Source organism: Anas platyrhynchos, chromosome 1, assembly GCF_047663525.1.
Source record: "Anas platyrhynchos isolate ZD024472 breed Pekin duck chromosome 1, IASCAAS_PekinDuck_T2T, whole genome shotgun sequence".
Lineage (NCBI taxonomy): Eukaryota > Metazoa > Chordata > Aves > Anseriformes > Anatidae > Anas > Anas platyrhynchos.
Genome location: NC_092587.1, coordinates 115555595 through 115570630, shown reverse-complemented (window position 1 = coordinate 115570630; position 15036 = coordinate 115555595). Strand labels below are relative to the sequence as shown.

The 15036-nt window shown below is 43.9% G+C and overlaps 2 protein-coding genes across 10 annotated transcripts in view; one reads left to right on the top strand and one right to left on the bottom strand.

Moving 5' to 3' along the window:
- Positions 1-810: 810 nt before the first annotated feature.
- Positions 811-4874, top strand: KLHL34 (kelch like family member 34). The gene has a single exon (XM_005010845.6). It carries the CDS (start codon positions 1996-1998, stop codon positions 3781-3783), a length of 1788 nt encoding a protein of 595 aa, XP_005010902.4. The 5' UTR covers positions 811-1995; the 3' UTR covers positions 3784-4874.
- Positions 4875-4965: 91 nt separating this feature from the next.
- Positions 4966-15036, bottom strand: part of CNKSR2 (connector enhancer of kinase suppressor of Ras 2) — a 218705-nt gene continuing 208634 nt past the window's right edge. For 8 of the 9 annotated variants that reach the window (XM_027449077.3, XM_027449080.3, XM_027449078.3 and 5 more), the window contains 2 exons: positions 10592-10788; positions 4966-7485 (listed from right to left, as the gene is read on the bottom strand). In XM_027449077.3, coding sequence (XP_027304878.1) covers positions 7270-7485; positions 10592-10788 — 413 coding nt within the window. In that variant the 3' untranslated portion in view covers positions 4966-7269. The remainder of the gene's footprint in view (positions 7486-10591; positions 10789-15036) is intronic. The other variant, XM_072027197.1, reaches the window with a different exon arrangement.

Genomic DNA, 15036 nt, shown 5'->3' with positions numbered 1-15036 from the left:
GCCATGAAGATGAAGGAGGTCTGAGAGGGAACCACAAAGCAAATCTGCATGCAATTACAGGAGCTGCTTATCTAGCATGGGTGTTAACTCAGGTCCCAGTTAAATCAGAGCTGGCTGTGTTGGCAGTGCACCACCTTCGTCTGACACTTGACCGATGTGAACTACTGTCCGCATTGTGAGAGGGAAAAACAGTTCAGTTAGCACTGTGTCGCGCCTGGCGCGTGACCGCTGAGGGGGTGATGGAGGTGTCCAGACTCTGCTTTGTGCAAAATGGGAATAGCAGCAAACCAGAAGCTTGGCCTCAGCCGCACAGCTTTGCTAGTAACGTCTGAAATGCTTCAGAGGGGTCTGACATGGACACAGGCAAGTCCACTGGAAAAGAGAGAGAAAGCATCCCTTTCCTACATCATCCCCAGTGTCTGTATGTGTCATTTTGCTAGCAAGGGGGGGTGATTTTATTAACAAGATCCTGATTTATAGTCTATAATGTGATGATAGAAAGTGGGTTTAAGCAGGAAATGAATTTTCAGATGTATGCTGCAATGAAGAACAACGCTTTTAGAATCGTCCCCCACAAACTGAGTAGAGCGTGTATAGGTATCAGTCTGCTTGCCAACAGTTTCTGCTCACTAGAAGAGCAGCACGACATACATGGTCTGCACTGGGATCCAGTCAGCTCCCAAACACCCCCCGATTACAGGAATGAACCAGAAATCCCATAAACAAATATAAACAGACGCAGTAAAAAAGTTTTACCTTTGGCTTCAGCAAAAGGTGAAAGAAAATGAAAAGAAAGCTGTAAGAGATCAGAATGTGTAGCCTGCTCTGAGCTACTTTTCCTGGTAGAAATTAGATCCTGAAAGGCCCAGGTGAAAATCGGAGATAATCCCTGTATACGTGCTTCTAATTGGGACAAGCTGAGAGCAAGAAAGCTGAAGGAGTCAGCTACAGCCCCTCCGCAGGGTTTGTTCCCAGCGAGCACCCGAGGACGCAGTTATGCAAAGCCTCTTCTATAAACAGCCCTGAGTTCACTCTGGCAGAAGTGAGGCTCTATTTCAGTCTCCACCATGCAGAGGCGTTACCCTTGTGCTTCCCATCCCAGCACCCCAGGCCTGCTGCTCTGGCCGTGGCCCCGTGGTCGGCTCCTGCCCATGCCTGCACCGTCGCCCCAGGCCCAAGCCCATGCCCAGCCCCTTGGCGGCCATTTCCTAGCGGGGGGGCCCAAGGGGCACTGCCTGAAGCTATTCTGGTAGCTGTGAGTCCCGCCGGTGTCATGTGAACCAAAGAGCCCAGAAATGCATGTCAAATTGGGCCAGTGACTAACCGTGATATTTTGGTTGTCTCCGTGCCTCCCGGGCAAAGATTTATTGTCTGAGAAAACCTTCACGTAATAATCCCTGGGTGCTGACCTGATCTTCAGCTGAGTGAGTGTGAAAAGACGACGAAAAGGGGGCTGCTGTGCTGGGCACAGTCGGGTCTAAACTTATCGGAGGCTGAAACACAAACAAGGGAGGAGAAACACATCTGCTTCTGCCCAGAGCCATGCGTTGGCAGCCAGAGAGGAGCTATTATTTGAGCTGCCTGAGGAGCAAGGAGGGTCGAGGGCGACGGCTGAGCAGACACAAAGTGCCACTGGTTGGGATTGTCGTCTAGCTCCCTCATCTGTCACCTGATGGCCAGCCAAGCAAGCACTCAGCCGTGGACCATTCATCCCTGCACAAGCAACAGAGGCGAGAAAAGTAAGCATCCTACGGCTGTTACAACATTCAGCTGTTTTCTCTATAAAGGAATGCATTGAATTCACTACAACTGTACTAACTACTCCCCTATGCCGGGCAAGAGACTTTTATTTTTTTATTTTTTTTAGTTGGGCTTTTCTCTAACAGCTGGAGGTCTGGTGGGCATTCATTCAATGGCTGTTGAGTAGGGCAGCTGTTTCACTATCTAATTGCACGTTAACTTTAAACTGGAGCAGAAAGCATTGCATTACCTACCATGAGCTACTTCCTGTCCTACTGCAAAGCACACTGCACTGCCGTGCTCTCCCAGTACCAGACACTGAGATCAGAGGGCTTTCTGTGTGATATTTTGCTGAAAGTGAAGGAAAATGAATTTCCTGCACATAAGTCCTTGTTGGCATGCTCCAGCGACTATTTCCGAGCAATGTTCAAAAGTTACACCCAGGAGTCTAAAGCCAATGTGATTCAGCTGCAAGTCGTTTCACCCACTGGTCTCCAGCATGTCCTGGATTTCATTTACACTTCTTTGCTGCCCCTTTCCTTTGAAAGCCTGGAGGAGACCTTGGAGGCTGCAAGCTACTTGCAAGTGACAGATGCTATTGGCTTGTGCAATCAATACTTAGTTAACAACCTTACCTTGGAAAACTGCTGCTTCTCCGCCAACATCGCCAGGAGGTTCTACCTGCCAGATGCCCTAGTCGCAACGGAAAAATACATTGTCAACAATCTCTGGAAGCTGCTGGACTTGGATTTGGCAGGAGTGCTTGAGCTGAACTTCAGGACTTTGCTAGCGGTAGTGGAATCCCCAGATCTCCCCATGGTGAAGGAAACCCGCCTGTTGAATCTTGTGCTGCTGTGGCTGAAGCAGGATAAATCCAGGTTGATTCATGGAAGCAGCCTTTTGGAGCACATTAGATATGGTCTCATCCCTGTGGAAGAGCTGAGGAAAACCTACACACAGTCAGAAGTGCCCCTCACTGCAGGTATTAAGTGCCTGATCATTAAAGCAATAAATTACCATACATCTATTTTCAAACAGCCCATCCTGCAGGATAAATCCACCACACTGAGGAACCAGAAAACTCGTATCATTCTGCTGGGGGGAGGGACGGCAAGTGATGGGCTTGTCACTGAAGTGGTGGCCTTTGACGTTTACAATCACAAATGGAGACCTCTTACACAGGTGCAGGACAGGGTGCAGAACCATAGCGTGTGTGTGGTGGGGAATTTCCTCTACGTTTTAGGTGGGGAAATAGAGGGTGGCACTCCAGGTGACACTGACAGAGACAAGATATTATCGGTTACGAACAAGGTCCATCGCTATGATCCAAGGTTTAACACATGGACCCAAATCACAGGCATGCTGGAAAAGAGATGCCAGTTTTCCTGCTGTGTCCTAGGTAATGATATCTACGCAATTGGTGGACGGGGTGAGAATGGGTCTCTGCATTCATCTGTGGAAGTCTACAACATCAGCAGGGACAGATGGACAAAGGCCAGGGAATTGCCATGCAAGATACATGGCCATGCCAGTGCTGTTTGCAAGAGTATTATATACATTTCAGGTGGCAAATATGCAGACCCAGCCAGCACGAGCAAGGACGTTTATTCTCTGAGTTCGCTTGAGGGGCAGTGGATGAAACAAGCTCCCATGAGCATAGCTCGGTTTGGGCATCAGATGGCGACAATCAGAGAAGCTGTATTCACATTTTTAGGTTTATATGAACCATTCTCTGAAATAGAAAGGTATGACCCCGATCAAAACCAATGGACTCGTTTAAGGCCACTGATCTATGACCGATTTTGCTATGGCCTGGCAGTGGTAGAGGAGACGGCTCTTCTTATTGGAGGAAAGAAATGGCAAGACTCACGGGAAGTCCCCACGCAAGATGTGGTTGGCTACGATATCGACAATGATGGCTGGGAGGAGATCTGCAAAGCCCCCTTGCCCTGGAGCGGGCTGCAGTGTGCAGTGCTGCAGCTCACAGAAGTGGCTGATGAACAGGACATTGACACCCTGCAAAAGAGGCCACTGAACTGCTGAACTAAGGTGTTGCGGAATAACCATCCCAGGAGAAGAGCCAGCAGGGCAGCCCTGGAGAAGAAGAAGAAAATTGCAGTGGCACTGGATGTGACAGAGTTGAAGTTCTGCTTTGATAAGCAAGACGCTGGGTGGAAACAGGCAAGAAAGTTTGGCTGCAGCCTGGGAAAAGGTGATGTGATTCACAGAGCTGAAAGCCAGCCTCACTGGGGAAGGATATAGCAAGTCGCAGTTTGGAGGAGATGAGCTAGGGTCATAAACCTGGACTTTTATTTGAAGAATAATACCTGGACAGCAATTAACAGCTGTTGCAAGTCAGATTTTTCAAAGGTTAAAAAGATATAATCCATTTTTTCTGTTTTCTTAATCAGAGGTAATTTTCCCAGTTGGTAAGTGCTATCAAATTGCTTGTGCTATGGCTAAGCAAAATGAAAGTGAGATGTATAAAGACTAGAAAATTGATGCCTATGAGAACTAATAACAAGTAGTGCCAAGAAAAAGCTATTATTTGATATGCTACATACTAGGCAAGAGTGCCTTAGCTAACCAGCATGAAATTACTGGACAGAAACCATGGATTTTTTGAAATTTAGCCTCAGTTATGGCCATATGTTAAAACAGTGATTGTTTCTTAGAAGCCACTTCTCTCTGAGCGGCTTTTGTTGTAGCATGCCTTTCAGATGCTTATTTTGTATTATTTTAAACACACATATTCCTGGTACAGTACATTTCTTTTGTATCCAAACATTGTGTTAGTTTAGATGGCTAGAGCTGAATGGGTATACTTTCTGTAAGACCCTGTGAAACATGTTTCAGGAGCTGCTGTATCTAATCCCCCTGGCACTTACCTCAATAGCATACATTGCTTTATCATGCCAGGTCATAATGGTAAACTTGTTCATTGTTGAACTGGTGCATGAGAGAACCCTGCAGTCAAAAAAAGGTTTAATTTTATCAAAGATTGCAAAGGGGAGGAAGGCAATGGAAGGCTGCCAGCAGTCTTTATTCAGTGTCTGCCTACATTGAAACCAGCAATGCCTTACTTCTTTTTGGCCATGTTGGCAGTTTGAAGAAACAGATTGTGGAAGAACTTGAAGGCATGCTGATCTCTGAAATGCAGGTAAAATGGTCAGATGCCACAGAATTGCTTTTGTATGCAGTAAATTGAAACTTGAATCACAGCCATTCATTTAAAAGCTAAATTTATTGTACTTCATTTTACAGTGTTCCCTTTCTAGGCTGAGAGTTAATACAATAAAAATATATATAGAAGAACATTTAATAGTCTTAAAAGAAGGCAGCACAATGGATAGGACACATGTTCTTTGTCACTAGACTAGCTTAAAAACTGTAATGTTTAATTTTCACCTTTAAAGCAATCAAGCTGACTTTACTAATGTAAAGTGCAGGCAGAATAGCTGTTGCATAGCAACAGATCTAAGTCTCCTGAACTGCCTTGGTTTTGACAAGGAATCAACTACACAATGTGCATATACATCCATCAGATATAAAGAGTTTTTATATGAATATATTTACTTTTGGTCCAGTAAAACAATAGCAAGAGAATCTAAATGCTTGGAACAATAGCACAACCCATTTCATGTCAAGCATTTTTAAAGAGAAATGTACAAAACCTCACAAATTTAATATACAAGTCAGTATCCATGCAGTAAATAAATGTCCAGTTTATACAAACAATATTCTTCTAAATGGTACAAATATTACACTGGATCCAGAATTCTATACAAATGTTAATATGTGATATTTCATCCATATGGACTTGAATATAGGATTACTGAAAATGGGCTACAGAAAGGCCACTCTTCTGTACAGTTGTGCAAAATCTGCAAAACATTTGCAATCCAAATGCAATAAAGTAACAAGAAAGAGCAAGGAATAAAAAGAAAAAGAGAGGAAAAAAAAATATCTGTCCATTCTTTCCTTCATCCTGTCATGGATATAATTGCCAGGAAATATCAGAGCTCATAAAGTTTTAAGTACATTCACTGAGCTGTACAAGCAATAGTCTAAAGTTGGTTAAGCGTACAACTCACTGTAAAAAGAATAAAGGAGGCTGTCCCTTTTCACATGAGCATTATTAAGCCATGTCATGTGTCCTAACTTATGCAGCAAAACACTGAAAAGCAGCACAAATGTTTTGTCATGCTCTGATCACTTTTGAAAACAAGCCCATGAAGAGTAAATAGATGATTTAAGATTTACCTCCCACTTTCCTATTGCAGGCAGGTGCCTAGCTCTAAGGAGATATTTCTGCCCACATTCACTGGTTGTCTCCAGCACATCTCAACTCTCCTGGAAGTTTAAAACACTTCAGCTAGCTTGCAAACTCAGCAGAACCCAGAGACATCCCTTCCCATTCAAAGACAGAACAGAGGCTTTTCGAGTTCTCAGTCATTTTTCAGGTTTTGTGCTCATATCTGTTCCCATCACACATTTTCCCCAAGTACAATATGGCCAAATCTCACAGCTCGGAAAACACATAGGAGAGTACTTGAAAAACTGCATTCATTGCTTTTCTATTGTAGGAATTTTCAAAGCCTCTCAGGTTCAGAGCAGTTTGTTGGGAACCTTTTTCACTGCTGCTTTTCTGGGCAAGAGAAACGCTGTTACCAAGGATGTTCAAAGTCTATCTTTTCTCTTTTGCAAAATCTGCAGATTATACCATTGCCTTCAGTACAAAAACAGCATAAATAACAGTACCATGACTAATTAAAACAAAGAAACAAACAAAAAACAAACAACAACAACAACAACAACAAAAAAAAAACACAACCAGATGTGATTAAGAAACAAGTAACACATAATTTGGTCTTAATTAGAATATAAACCAGCATCCCTTTGCACTGATGGTAAGCCTTAGCAACAGGCTTTAAAAAAGCACAAAGAAATAAGACCTAACTATTTGAGACTTAAATTTACATCAGTCATTTTGTCTGCTGATTTTCACCTCTTTATGTGTTTGACAAAACTGAAACAAAACCACTGCATTACACTTTTTCCCTGTTATGTAAGAAAACTCCTAGAGTTTCTCATTAAATAGATTTTTTTTTTTTTAATTCTCCCATCACCAAAATAGTACCTGCACTCCAAAAATGCAATGCATTACTGGAATTATATAATATAAAATATCATTGTAAAAGCGACCTTCGATAACAAAACCTTTAGCTTGTCAAACTTCCCCTGTGAAGGCCACAGTCTTCCAAAAAATGCTTTTAAATACTTTTCTTTAATAGGTAAAGATCACGTTCTTTATTTCACAGAAGGTAAACACAAGCAGAGTGTTGGTAGCGTATAAAATGTACAAATCCTCATTAAAGACATGGTATCGCTGACCATTGAAGGTTTACTTCACACAGCTGAGTAACATTAAAATATAATTTACTAGAGCTCCCACAGATTGATATAAAAACTACTTTATGCACTTAAGTAAAGGCCTGGAGTGTAGCAAGTGGACTAAAAGAGGGCCCCTTATACATGCGTTTCAATGTAGGAGTGCGTGTGCGCTAAGGAGGCTAGAAGTGCATCGACCTCGGACGAGCCATTAACAGAGTCCCGCGGGGTGCTGCTGTGACAGATGTCCCAGAAGATATCGAGGTACATTTGCTTCCATTCTTGAAAGTCTCTAGACGTCAGGTCTGGATTATCCAGAACTTTGTCGATAATGGCTACTTCTCCTTCCCTGGCCTGTGAGGGAAGAGAGACGAGCAGAGTCAGAGCGGGCGATGAGCAGGCTGCGTGGGTGGGATGGGAACGGAGGCAGGCCATGGAGGTCTGGGAAGCAGGGAGCTGCCTGGCTGTCATGAGACTGTCTGCAGGCAGCAGCCCCTCCTGCCGGGTGTTGCTCATCACCCTGTGGGGATGGGGCTTCCCTCACCTTGTCCCTGTTCCCCAGAAACGGGCCCTATTCCCCCCCTCACCCCTTGTTCAGCTCGTGCGAGAAGCAAGCCCCGCGCTGTTTACTACAAGCTGCCTTTGTTTCTCAGGATTGGTTTCGTGCTGCTGAGTGCCATCTGTTTGCTCTCTTGATCAGCATGAGAAATACCGTGTTTGTGCGTGGGATGCGGACAGATGGCCTCTCGCCGCCAGCAGAGCTAAGCCTTTCTTACCAGCCGTGTCTTGGGGACATTTGAGCGCTGTGCTGCAAACGCCTGTGCAGGGAGGCATTACCTTGGTAACTCATCCTCACCAGCACTCCAGTATACGTGATGTGCTGGCTGGTTGCTACCTCCTCCTACCACTGCGGTGGCAAACAGAAGGCAGAAATGGGTAAAACCTAACACAGCTGCTAGCACATCCTTACCCATCACGGGGGCAGGAAATGTGGCTGTATCCTAATCGCTGGCTGGTGGTTAGTTTATCGAGAGATGACAGACAGACAGCATGGGTCAGATTAAGCCTCAGATACACATGAAGCCACTCAAGGTTGTTGCAAGCAGTGGAAGCTGGATGCACCATCCTTGAGCCTGGGAAGCACAGGAAACATGCAGGCTTCCTGCACTTCTCTGTGTAGACATGGTACAGTCACCAGCAGCCTCCCCTCTATCCTCCATACCACATGGGTTTCATGGTCCTCATTGCTAACTGGTATTTGCCATGTTCATACTGTGAGTATGATAAATCTTTCTGGGGAGCATGTTAAGGGAAGATTAAGTGGTGTCAGCCTACACTGGTGGGAGAGGATCAGAAAGGTCAGAGAAGCCACCAATAAGCAGTATGTTGAAAGGTATTTTTCATGCTTTGCAATCAGTAGCTAATTAATGCTACATGCTAGAATATTAATTTTCAGAAACGGACGTACAGCTCAGGCTGACCAGTGGAAGTGAAATTTTGGGATCTCCTCATTACCAAATCTCTGCAGGAACTACCATAACGTGCTTCTCGCAGATCGTGACCTGTACCCACCACACAGTACTGCCAGTCAGGTGGCTCATAATTGCTGTCAGGAGAATGGTTTTGTGGTTAAGTCATGACAAAGAGAGCAGAGGGGTCTCTCCACTGAGGACTTGGGTGATGGAACAGAGAGGATGGATGGTAAGAGCTAGAAGCAATTTGGAGGGCTGTATCAGATTACTAATAGTGGATGAATTCAAGGAGAGTTCAGAACACCAAAACCAACCGGCTGGTGCAAATGGATGCATTCAGGAAGAAGAAACCAATAGCATTGATAAAAATGAGGAACAATTGATTAAATAACAACAGTATCTCCTATACTACTACCAGTAGCATAGCAGTGGTGGAGCTAGAAACTCTTGAGTTACCATCATACACGTGATACTCTGTACAGTTGCCATATGCAAGAAACAGAAATTACCTGTCTTTGGTACTTGCTGGCATTGTGTTGCCAATTATTTGTGTCATTCTTGTCCAAACAAAAATGGTGACTGTTTTAGAAAATATGTCTTGTGGGAAGAGATATGTGTTCGATTGGTCTAAAAGACAGAGGTCCCAGAGAAGCATGAAAACAGGCACCTGCTGGGTCAAAGGGATGAGCTGCTTTGGGAAGTTCCTGGAGGAAAGCAATTCAATCTGTAGGAAACCATTGGTATAAGGTAGCTCAGGTATCAATAAATGCTAACAAGAAAGGCAATTAAGCATGGCAACAAGCTGCTGATACTGAACCTCTAGGTTGTGTAATTACTGAAAGTATCATGAAGTGTTTGCTTGCTTGTTTTTTAAGTTTTGTGCCAACATCTCTTGCACACTTTTGGTATGAGTGATCCCACCATGGTGCAAAAGCACAGGTACTGTGTGAGCCTCCTGCCTGCTCTAAACATTAACATGAGATTACTGGGATTTTGTCTCCGTTTCTCATGTTATAGAAGTCACATGGAAAGCACAGACTTTTTCTGCCACCCTCCAAACCTGTAAAGTCTCACATACTCAGATACTTTCAGTTGCCTTCAATGAGATGATACAGTGCAAAAAGTTAAGCATGGGTAAGATATATTTTTTTTTTCAGGATGGGAGCCCCACAGCATGAAAGTAATATTGCTAAAGTGCTTCTCTAGGTGATGGAAAACTAAATTAATTAATGTTGATAAAGCCCTCTTTGATGAAAGCTGTTACAAAATCCACTGCACAATTATCTAGTGACTTAAAATGTGGTAATTTAATATAGTTAACAGGGTCCCTGGGGAAATCCAGCATATTGTTTGCTGAAATCTCTAACAGTACAGATTTGAAACTGCTGTAACAAATAAAGAAGCTGACAGGGAGGTTAAATTAGCTGCGGTACACTTACAATAATGATAAAAATCTTCAAATCTATCATTACCACTATCTATTTATTTAATCAGTCCTACTGATTAAATACAATGATACCAGTCTATGCAGAAACCAAGCACACTGTTCATTCCCAGGCAAGCTCAGCAATCAGGAAATAATCAAATGTTTTAAAAGGTACTGCTCCCTTCTGAAGGGCTGACTTTGCTTCACTTTATACTTTGGCAAATGCAGAGTAAATGTGTTTTGATAAATGAAAATGTTCAGGGACAAAGAAGAGATTAAGGTCTCCTCTGATAATTTAGTGTCAAATGATGTTATACTAGCTAGGGGAGGAGCAGCTCATTGAGATTTTATCTGTGCACAAATAAAAACCAATCCCCTCACTTTGACTACTCTCCCAAGGCACATTTTTGTCTGCTGTGAGAACAGGAGTTAACTATGTCTTCCTTGCTTGTTTCACACCCCACATTCAGCCTGGACTCCAGCCACACACAATTAATCTGTATTCAGATACAATACAGTCAGGTCCAACCCTCGGGCTGGACTTTCCTCCCTGTTATCTCACCTTTAAAGTGCTTTTCAGAATTCGCAGCTGGTGTAGTTTTTCATTGACTACTGGATCGCTACATCTCTTTATAAAAGATTTCTTATACTCCAGCTTAGTGGAAATCCGGCGGTCTCCTAAAGGAGACAGGCTGGCCTGCTCCAAGGCTCTGTACAAATCCTGCAAGGAGTCTGCTGCTTTTTCTTCTATAGTTTCAACTGTAATGAGGAAGGGGGAAGAAGAGGAGGAAAAAATAGAGAAAGGATCAGTGTATCATTAATGTGATTATATGACAATCTACCCAAGCCCTTTGCAAAATGTTTAACAGGCTTAACCAGACCATAGGGAGAATATTTCACACCTCCTAAGTTTCAAGAAGTGAAGAGAAAGTGCCAGTGAAGTGCCACGATGAGCTGAGCTGAGTGGTGACCAGTAGGTACCATGGCAGCCCTGGGGGAGCAGCCAGCTCCATCCCTGCTGTCCCTCACACACTGACACTCCTGTGCACACAACAGCTGGCCACTGCCTGTGCACAACCTTCTGTACAGATCCAGAGCCCTCTGGACCCTCCCACCCGGTCTTGGATTTCATAATTGTGTGTGTTTTCCTGCCCTGATGTGCCTTGCCTAATGTTTGGTTTCGAGCATTACTTTTATCCCATGACTGACCCTGCACCAAGACAGAGACATTTCCACTGGCTGAAAGCTCAACACATGGTGAGGTCCCCACATGTTGTGAACCTCAGCATCCTCAGGTGTTTAGAGGTTTATTTATTTATTTATTTTTAATGTAGCACAAACAGGAAGGATAGCTAATGTTTAAAAGAGACATTGCTATTCTGTGAACACACGTCCACGAGGAGCTACCTGAAGCAACCTCCTGTTGAAACCCCTACCATGCAGCACAGCAACTACTCACCTCAGGCTCACGCAAGAACTCCAGAGATCAAGATCTCCACATCCCATCACAAAAAGGGTTTGCATTTTTATAGTTCTTTACACAGTTAAAGAAATTTGTGAACAGCAACTAATCTTGATAGATCTCTCATCAGTTTATTCCTCTGCCCTTTTCTGGAGGGCAGTTTTTAAAGCATTCATTTTTTTTGTTTTTGTTTTTAAGAGTCATGAAGACATGAAGAAAGGTTAGAAGCCTTTTATTGATGGAGGTGTTTTGGGTCTGTACAGAGCTGTTGGGTTCCCTTGGTTGATATATATTCACTCGTTAAATCCTCCTGTCATGTGGTACACTGCTTGGAGAACTGAATTCATCACTACATGGCCAAGCAGAACTTGAAGAAAAATATAAATGAGATGCAGCTCTTTCTTTTCAAATTCTTTCCTATTAAGACTTCTAATGCGTTAAAGGGCAACACATTCAATAGCCAAATACTTGGTTAAAATTCTCCATAATCTTGATTTTTATGTGTTCTTTAAAATTCCCTGCAGCAATAAGAAATTGGATGTTTGGAGTATTTCTATCAGTTTTTTCTCAACATTGAATTCCACTAGTCTGAAGCTGGGGAATGGGAGAGATTTTCTAAAAGGCAAAAAGAAAAAAACACCAACATCTAACAGGAGTGTTTTACATCTGCTTCTCTCCTATTCTCCCTTGCTACACAAAGCAAAAAAGATCCTTCCTCATGTTTCTTCTTCAGCAGCATAACTGCTTTGTATCCTCAGGGGTTAATACAGGGAAAGTCTGCCGAAGGAGAGAGCCAGTGCTTTGACTCCATGTCACTGTAATTTATTCTGCTAGGGTGAGCAAGAGCCTGGACCAGCACCCAGCCACCACATCCAGGCTTGCCACTGAAAACCTGCAACATCCCCAAACATGAAAGGTTCCCACCATGGCCACAGACAAAGTTTGGGTTCAACCCCGAGGTTGCACCTGGAGTGAGAAGTGCCTATAGCAAACCTGGGAGGCAGCATGGCCCCTGTAGCTTCAAATGCCAGGTCGTGGGGCTAGTGCAGGCCTCCCTGCCTGTGCCACCAGCCCTGTGCCACCAACCTCCTGGGGCTCACCCGTCATCCTCTCAGGCATGCACCCCAGTGTGGGTGCAAGAGGGGTTATGGACAGGTGGTGGGACTGGCTCCAGGACTGCGTGGAAAGATGCAGAGCACTACCGGGACACAACATGGGCAGCATTAGGCCTCAACCTGGCTGCCCTCGAGCAGCACTGGCTGGCAGGTCTTTGAAACGCCTCAGTGCATCGCCTCTACCCAGCTGGGGCTGCCTTCCCCCGGGAGCTGTCACCGCTGTGCTATACTTATGGGAGACATGTGGAAGAGGGAACAGGATCTGCTAGGAAGGCAAGAGCAGGGAAGACAAAGAGCATGTCCCTTCCTTGAAGTGCCTCACTGCTGATGACACTCGGGAAGCACAAGCAGGACAAGAGGCCACCTCTTTCCACCCACAGCTGGGGCGAGGGTGGCACATGTCATGCTAACACATCCCAAGCACTTGAGGTTTTCCAGAGAAACACTGAAAGTGCTGGTACTTACTCTCTCAATGGCTGGAGTAGGCTCTCAGTAGGCGGGAATGAAATTACACACAAATCTCCCCTCCCTCACCCTTCTGCTAAAGGCTTTGATTGATTTCATGTGGGCGTTGGTGCAAACCTTGGTGCCATAAAGGATCTGAGATACTTGATGAAATATAAAGCTGAGCTATAAAAATATATATAAATGTAATTTTTTAAAAATGGTGTATTTTCATGCAAGTGATATACTATTACAGCAAAGCTGTCTTTTTAAGGAAAGATAAGGCCTCAGGTAATGCATTCTTTATGAAGAAAATATGGCCTAACGGGATTTGCAGATGACCTCAGACGAGCAGCCAATGCAGCAAGTTGCAATTCACCTTCACTTGGCTGCTGAGTCATGGGCTGCACCTCCCTGGCCACTTCATTCCTCTGAATACATCATCAGGTACTCGTTTCCACACACTGACAGAAAGGATAGTCTCTTTCTGAAACAATAACATTGTCCCCTGCCTCATGTAAGCCTCAGAGAACTCTGTAATTTTGGGGCAGAAATGAAGTTGCATAAACTCTGCAGCACACGGATCTAAATTCAGAACCATAGCTTCCAAATACAGGAACATACAGGTACCGAATTTTGTAACAACAAAGCTTCTGCTGTGTCTTCAAGTGAAGGAAGAACCATTTGCATTAAATTTAGGAGCTGTAAGATAGCTCTAGGCTATTAGACTATTACAGTCTAGTAAATGATATGTTATTATTTTTTACTATTTTGCTTTCCACTGGGAATAGTTTCTGAACTTCTTGTACTTTGCTCTCACTTCTTAAATGCCATAAATATCTGTATCTACCTTTACATTTTCTCAGGAGAGGAAGCTGCAGATTGTGGGTGAAACTATACAAAGCCTGATGGTTTTTTGTTGTTTGTTTGTTTTTCACACTCTTGTTTGTGTTTAAAATGGCTAGGCCCTGAACTCCATGAAGTAGTGTGTAACTACCTCCTGGTTCCATTGGGCTATTAACCTTTCCATTATTTCCCTCTTAAAAAACAATATTCAAAGTGCAATAAATAAGAACATCATGTGCTTGAGTGAAAAGTGATCAGAGAGAAACAGCCAGCCCTGCTATTTACATGGACTGAGAGCTGAGTGGTCTGTGCAAACCGATGATTCAGGAAGATGGTACTGAACTAGGCACATGTAGGTCACCGCTGCAAGTCAGCTGGATAATACATACGGACACAATAATCTCTAGGTATGTATTTCTAACAAATCTTCTCTAAATGGCATAATGTAGTGGAAGTTTCTGCACTCTGTGACTCACTTTCCCTGTAAAAACTCAAGCTACTGAAAGCTTGCACAGTTTCTCCGTTTCGTTGAGGTACCAGATGAACCAGTGATTGCACCCTGGGGCTATGAGTGCACACAACTGCCCACACAAGGACCACACAACACTGATCACAAGCCTTGTCACCTGCTGTGCTGACAAAGTCAGATTTTTCAAGGGATGAAGCTCTCCTTTAAGGCCCCTCTGTACTTTGCACGTGCCTCCTAAAGCCACCCAAGCATGTCCCGTCATCTTCAGGCTCCTCATCCTGACTGATGGATACAATTGCTACTCTGATGGTTTTCTCCATTTTTTCTGCTATCTTTTCTGCCAACTTCATAGCTTAGTGACACGCTCTGTGCAACTCCTTGCATGCACGCCTACTACTCCAGTTGCAATTAGCCCTGCATTTCAACAACGTTACCACCCTCTCCAAATTGTGAGAAAGCTGAGCTGCCGCAAAGTCTGCAACAGAGAGCAAACAATGCACAAACAGACTGAAATCCCCTGGCTCCACTGAAATCCATACTCCCGTTTTCATTCTTTTTGGTGAGCTCACTGTCTCTGGCAGAGGAACCTGCTCAGCTCAGCTCTCTCAGGATATTAAGGAGGTTAGAACACAGTGCCAGTCACATTATTAAGCCACTGCCGTATCTTATTT